At 38.6% G+C, this 7,545-nt stretch overlaps 1 protein-coding gene across 2 annotated transcripts; it reads left to right on the forward strand.

The window, feature by feature from the left end:
* Positions 1 to 362: 362 nt before the first annotated feature.
* LOC118755906 (epsin-1-like) lies at positions 363 to 7,545 on the forward strand (the record flags this gene model as incomplete). 2 transcript variants are annotated; one of them, XM_036490706.1, is given in 9 exon segments in its annotated part: positions 386 to 490; positions 571 to 1,229; positions 1,300 to 1,462; positions 1,528 to 2,016; positions 2,102 to 2,204; positions 2,271 to 2,518; positions 3,530 to 3,628; positions 4,127 to 5,119; positions 7,156 to 7,545. In XM_036490706.1, coding segments are annotated over 9 exon segments (2,889 nt in total). In that variant the 5' UTR covers positions 386 to 421.

Below are 7,545 nucleotides of genomic sequence, written 5' to 3' on the forward strand. Positions count from 1 at the left end.
CATACATATATACATACATTTTTGAAGTTCTTATTAACAAATGCATACCATATTATATCCATTATCGATACAGGGATGCAATGCGAGGCAGCTATTATGCCAACTCGATTACAATTCGAATTCATGAAAATCACGCTGTTGCATACAGTTAGGCGCATATCATACCAACTATTTGCAAATATTTATTGCGATGTTGGTTTTCGCAATATTTGGACAGTCTCAGTTCTCCACTATCGCTTTGCATCCCTGTTTGTGTTTTGAAATTTTTTGGGATTCTTTCAAAGCCAAATTTAACACTGCATGTTTTATGAAACTAGCTAACAAACTAATTAATCATTTAAATGTTGCAATATAGCTCTTTATTTAAAACCACTAAATATTTCTTTCTATCTTTTCCAAAGTGCGAAAACAAAAGGAAGACATGCAAGTAAATGTCGCTGGTTTGCGTCGCAACATTAAAAACCTCGCGCACAATTACTCGGATGCGCAGGTAGGTTTCGAGAAATATGCTACAAACATATACACCTTATTCTTACCATATTTACCTGGCATCTTGTCTCTCCCTCTCAGGTTAAAGTACGCGAGGCCACGTCCAATGACCCTTGGGGGCCATCGGCCACGATAATGGCAGAAATCGCTGATCTTACGTACAATGTGGTTGCCTTCTCGGAGATTATGCAAATGATTTGGAAGCGGCTAAATGATCATGGCAAGAATTGGCGACATGTTTACAAGGCACTAATTCTACTGGAATACTTGATAAAAACCGGCACAGAAAAGGTGGCGCAGCAGTGCAAAGAGAATATTTTTGCCATACAAACACTCCGTGAATTTGTCTACTTCGAAGAGGGTAAAGACCAAGGTACGCATGTACGCGAAAAAGCCAAACAGTTGGTAAATTTGCTGAAAGACGACGAACGCTTAAAGAACGAACGCGTGAAAGCGTTGAAGGCGAAAGAACGCTTCGCGCAACATCCCAGTGGTTTTGGCAGTGACGGCTATATAGATGGGCCGACACATCGTGATATGCCACCCGGTTGGCAGGAGGAACCGACGAAGCCTGTGTCAGAATTGGAGCTGGTGCGTCCGCAAACAGCTGGCGAAGAAGAGCTGCAGTTGCAGCTAGCTATGGCCATGTCTCGCGAAGAAGCAGAACAGGAGGAGGCGAAGCGACGCAGTGATGATGTGCGTTTACAACTTGCGCTTAGCCAAAGCGAACAGGATTTCAAGTGCGTAACAAAAGTGGAAAATTAAAAATTTTTCGTTTGCTTTTCATTCAATAACCATCTGAAATTTTAGAGGTCAAACGGTTAAGCCTACGGCTAAAAAAGAAGAGCCACAATCACATTTATTAGATTTGCTGGACATTTCTTTGGGCGCCACAAGCATTTCAAGTCCACCGCTAGGCGCTACAGGCGGCAATGGCGAACCATGGGGCACGCCGGCACGCGCTGCAAGCCAGGTGACTGACACACATGAAACATATATGTACATACATATGTTGCTAACTGTTATACACATTTGCAGCTATCGGATCCTTGGTCGGGCACTTCATCGCCACAAATTGATCCTTGGCAACCGGCAGCGTCTATGCGTACTGCCACCGCTTCAGCACCACTAGGCGCAGTTGGTGGAATTGGTAGCAACGGTGGCGAGGCCTGGGGTCTAACACGCACACAATCGCCGTCCGTAGCATCTGGTTCATCGACTGAGGGTTGGCTGCAAAGCAATGGCGGTGGTGCTGCTGGTGGCGCTGCCGTATTGAATGGCAACTCTATTGGGCCCGGTGCGATTGGAGGCGTCGATCCTTGGCTGTCTAAAAGTGGCGCTCTGGGTGGAGGTGCAGCAGCTGGTGTGGAAAAAGTTGAGCCGGTGGATGCATGGTTGGCAGAAAATGTGAAGCCAGTGACCATTGCGCCGTTAGCGGCAGCACCAACAGCCGATCCGTGGGCACCTAAGGTGGGTGCAGCGAGCAATGATGATCCATGGAAAACTAGTGAAACGAGTGCGGCAAAGGTACTACTCACATATTCGTGTGATGACAAACGCTTTCACATTAGTGCTTCGTTTTTACTTCGAATCATCCATTTTTGTTTTCTAGAAACCATCACCTGATTTGGATGAATTCGATATAATAACCAATCGCAATAAGACTGGAGATTTATTAACTAATAGTATGACAAGTGCTTCTAACAATAATAATGGTAAATGTCATTGAAATTTTGAAAAAAAAAAATATATATATATAGTTTTTTGTTTGTTTATCACAGCATCACTACTCGATGAAATGGATCCTCTATCAGCAACGAATTCATCGCTCAATACAGCCTCAACGAATACGAAAAAACAACTGAAAACACCACAGTCATTCTTAGGTGAAAATTCGTCATTAGTTAACTTGGATAATCTTATAAAGCCCGTGCAAACACAACCGCAAGTAGGCAATGCCGCCTACAATCCATTTAGCGATACTGTTATACCACCAAAAACAAATTTATTCCAGCAACAACAGCCTGCGGTGAGTATTATTAGTTTGATACTTTTTTTGTTAAAAAGCTGAGAGGCGCAAAGGAAAATTTGCTTAGCTAATACTCAGACAGCCGGAAGGAAAACTTCGATGTGCTGGTGTCCAAAGTTTTTAAAACAAAATACAAGTGTTTTCCCCAAAGTTTTATATAGGCTAAATTATTGAGAGCTAATTTTTAAAGAACATTATGGATTAACTGGCTGGTATTAATGTTTTGAATAGTATGCACTCAAAACAAAAACGTTAAAGAGTCATACATATAAGTATTTTGTGGAGAGTAGTGCTCTGTCATACGGACAAAATTTTTGTGTCGATTTGCAGTTTTTTGATTGCGGTGCCATTTAATGGTTCTCTGTAGGATTTGCCATGTTGAAATTTCGTGATTCGTTCTCATGACAGTCGACCAAGGCCGCCACTTCTGCAGCATTCCTCATTCAAAAATTTCAACAACGTTCCGTGAATGACAAGTGCCTGCCATGGCTTATCAGAAATCCCCATAGCTAGCGAATGTTTAATAAATTGTATTGGAAGGCAACAAGTAAATTCTTACGATCGTTTCAGAATACATGCCCCTTTGATTTCATCTCCTAAAACCGTACACTCATTAACATACGAAAGGCCAAGTAGTTTAGTTTCCCGAAGTATAAGAATCGCTAATTTGCTGAGCGCCATATATGCACGATCATCAACGCAGCAGGCGTCCGCTTCATTCCCGCTGGGAAAATCCAGGGATCGCATCCGAAAGACTTATCCGTCAATCGAACAGTTTGAACCAAACCGAATCTCACTTCATAGTTTTAAGTTTTTTTCGAAACAGTGAACCAAATCATACCAATTTTTTTAATGGTCTGCAGCTCTATTTAACTTAGGTTACTAGACTTCAAGTTAAAACCTTATAGCAGCATCATAGGCCCTAAGTGCGTTCACATTCACTTTTTCTACATCATTTATTAGTTTTATAAGTATTAAAAAATATGTATTATAATCAAAAATTATTTGCAGGTACCGTCCATTAATCAACTAAAGCAACAGCAGCCTTTCGCTATGACTATGAATCAAGATCCTTGGGCGCCAGTTAACAATTCCACTAATGTGTCACAGGTACGTTAAGCGCACATCACAAGCTAAGCAATATTAAAAAAAAAAAAACAATAATCGGTAAAAAAAAAACAAAAAAGCATTTTCAACGTAAACGGCATCTGTTCTGAAAATTTCTTATTATCTGATATGAATCAACTCGCTGGTGCATGGACCACTAAGATTTAAGAATGCATTGCTAGGTATCGTAAGAGACCTAAAAGTATGTGGTCAAGGGAACGGACTAAAATTTTGGAATCGCAAATAAGCTCTGTGCATTTTGCTTTTTGTGATTTTGCCTCATTTGACATTTTTTTATGGAATTACTTTGAATTTCTTTATTCTTCAACAATTTATTTACATACATATTTAATTTTCATTTAATTATCTAAAATTTTAAACTCTTTTTCTCTCTATACTATTATTTTATTCGTGCATTTATGAAAAACTCGCTTACGCATGAACAAAAAAAAACAAAAAAAAAAACAACAACCGCATTTACTCCTTTCTTTCAAAACTAAGCCCTCCAGAAACTTCTTTACTGAATATGATCGTGACGAGTTCGCAAGTTTTCTAAGCATCAACGAGTTTAACGACAATAATAATAGCAAGCATATCAACAATAGCTACAATAATAACAACAACAGCAGCGGCAACAAGCAATCATTGCAATATTCAAAAAGTGATTATGACGTCTTCAATACTACCTTCGGCACAGCTTCAAATGATTTCTTTATATACAACAACAGCAATAACAGCAAGCATAATCACCAAAACGATGGACCACATCAATTCCAAACGCAAGTGCAAGTTCACAGTCAAAGTGTTGATAATATACGCAACATGCAAATTGCCAGCGACAGTGACACAGAACTCTATGATTGTGCGTCAAATACGACACTCGGCCAACAAGTGGCCAGCACGAATAGCACATTTAAAAACACCACCAACAAGAGCACCACCGCCACCACGGCTATTAACACTTTGGCCTTCCAGCCACCATTCGCTCCAGCCAATAGTAAATTTGAAACCTTTGCCGATTTCAACACCACGATAAATCAAGATTATGATCCTCTTAGTGATGCCTTCAACAATAACAGCAACAATACTGTACCAAACTGTTCGATAAATTCAGATGCCACTACATACCCACAGGTGGCACCGTTGACCACAAGCTACAGCGATGCCTTAACGGCTGCTTTAGCTGATACGCCAGGTATTAAAATAGCTCCAGTGCCGGTGCCGTTGCCGCCGACTACCTCGATTCCTTTTAGCTATGGTGCTGCCAATGTCGATACGAGCAGCCTGGCTGGTACTACCAATGGTTTTGATTTTGGCCTTGGCAATGGCGGTGCCGGTGGCTCTTTATTTAATTATGGTTTTTACGAGGCAACACCCTCATTGACTCAAAATCTTAACCTCAACCTCAACGGCAACTGCAATCACATTAACAACAATGCAATATTATTTTCAACGTCAACAGCGTCGTCAACGTTGGGCAACTGTAAGCTGGAAGTGAGTGTCTGTTGAAATATGCCGAGGATGCTTAAGTTACAAATTAATGAAAAGTTGCTGAAGTTGCTAGCGTTGATTTAATGCGTGTTGGAAAATTGAGAAGTGCCAGTATTGTTTTATTGAGTTTATTGCTACAGTACGAAATTGTTTGACATCGTTGTTTTGAATCTTTGGCTGCGTTTCTTTATACATTCCGGATAATCCCATTTCACAGCCGGAATAAACATAATTTATTCCAAACGTTCAGAATGAATAAAGAAATGCAGCCTTTATGTTGTTTACTATTATTATGTTTTGAGCTTATATATTTGATATAAGTTTTTGTTGTTATGTCTTGTGTTTGCTCGTTATTTTAGTTTTGCCAAAATCTTCCTTGTTTTATGTTAACAAATGAGCTTGTAGTGGAGAGCAAAGCGGGCTAGGGGTTGGAAATTATGCTAGATCTAGAAATAAACCACTAAAATCTGTCACTTTGACTACATGTTAGTCAGTACTTTTGTAAGCTAGGGCTGGGAATTTTCCTATATTCGGACATTCGTCTACATGAACAAAATCCAGATATCCGGTTAATATCCGTTCTATCTGGTATCCGGTCATCGGGATATTCTAAAATGTGTTTGAATGTATTGGGGAATTCGTTCGCAAAATTGTGCAATCTGTTGGGTTGCAAAATAAATAATAGAACACTTCATTCGTACACAAACAATGCTTATTTTTAGATTCTTCAATATCCGGATATTAACCGGATATCCTCATAACAAAATGAACGGATATCCGGATTTTCGAATTTGAAAATAAAGAATTGCTTGTGTATGAATGAATTTTGTAATCAAATATGGGAACATTCAAAAATGCGGATAGAACTCCCAGTCCTAGTTTGTAGTTTCTTTGAACTTTTATTGAACTTCCATTGTCTGGAGTGCTGTTTTCCTCTAAAACTAATTAATTTCTTGTTCAGACCGTGTGTTTAACTGGACGGGTTCATTTATGTATAAAATTTACTACGCTATCGTTCATTTTCCACCCTGTGCGACGTATGGGACTACGATATTCACAGAGATACTATCACCACCTTCACCAGCTCTCTCCTTGTGAAAGAAAGAGTTTCATCTCCTTCTAGAGGCCCACCGATACTCTCGCACAATTACAATCGGCATATTGCAGCGGGTGAAACTCCTACTTATACAGACCTAACTATGACGCTAATAACCTCTTCACATGCCCCCTTATTCCAGTAACCGATACGACAACAACAATCCTTTTTACATCAAATCTTTTATCGCCCTTCGCACCTGAATACATACATACATAATTTGTGATTTTCGTGGTAGATATCGATGTACATACATACATATACCTATGTACAACTCAGTATCAAGGAATATATCGATACTTTTCAATAAGGCTAGGAAGTCTCTTCTAACGAATACTATAGTCGAGTTTTTTCTTTATATTGGAGATTCTAGGAATTGTTACATCTACTATAATAAATGCATTTATGCGCTACCACCCCTCCGCACTACTTTTACACCTTTAAATTTACATACTGCCTTAAAAAATCTTGTTCAACATCCATATGCATTTCTTGCTACCTAATTTATAAAAATTTTATATCTTGTAGCCAACAATGGAGGATTGGACGCTTAAATAAAACAATGGGTAAACTTAATAAATGCTTAAAAACTATAACCGCATGTTACTAATTGTTGCAAATAAGTAGAATTTGCGGTAGTTGTGTAGATACCAGTAAAAAAAATGAATGTAAAAATATCGTGTTAGCGTAGAATCTGCGCTGCTCAAAGCGCATGAGCGTTGTTACACCTTACTAATCTAATTATACCGTTACTATTTTTAGCATGTATGCATGTATATAAATAAACATATATGTATTTAGTTTTTTCTTTACCTTTTGCAATATTATTTTATCCGTTTATTTAATAATACTTTTAAACGTTTTTGAAACTTGTTTTACTAGAAATTTCCTTCTGTCTCGTACTTTTATTAATCTATTTAATATTTTTCCTTGCCTCTTACAGAATAACAATAATATGCCTTGGGTAAATCCGGAAGCCGCATCGTCGTCGAATCCATTCTTATCGTAAACTAAATTTTTTTTAATGCGGAAATTTTTATTGGGCGGGTTTTAAAACAATGAGCGCTACTCAGTTAGTGGATTAAAGAGTTCTTTTTTTATATATACACATTTACGCATACAAAAATTATGAGAAAGAGTATAAAATTAATATAAGTATTATAATTGTAATAAATATTTGAAGAGCCGTTGCAATTGAGAGCTAGATAGAAAGAGAGTGAGTTAGATTGAGAGCAACGTGCTGGTGAGGGAGCGTAGTTTGGTGTGTGTGTGGCAACAGAGTAAAATAAAACTAATGCAGCTGTAATGGCAGCTTATTGGCGAAGGGTGAGCT

Source organism: Rhagoletis pomonella, unplaced genomic scaffold (assembly GCF_013731165.1).
Source record: "Rhagoletis pomonella isolate Grant_MI unplaced genomic scaffold, Rhpom_1.0 Rhpom_scaffold_07872, whole genome shotgun sequence".
In the NCBI taxonomy this organism is placed as follows: domain Eukaryota; kingdom Metazoa; phylum Arthropoda; class Insecta; order Diptera; family Tephritidae; genus Rhagoletis; species Rhagoletis pomonella.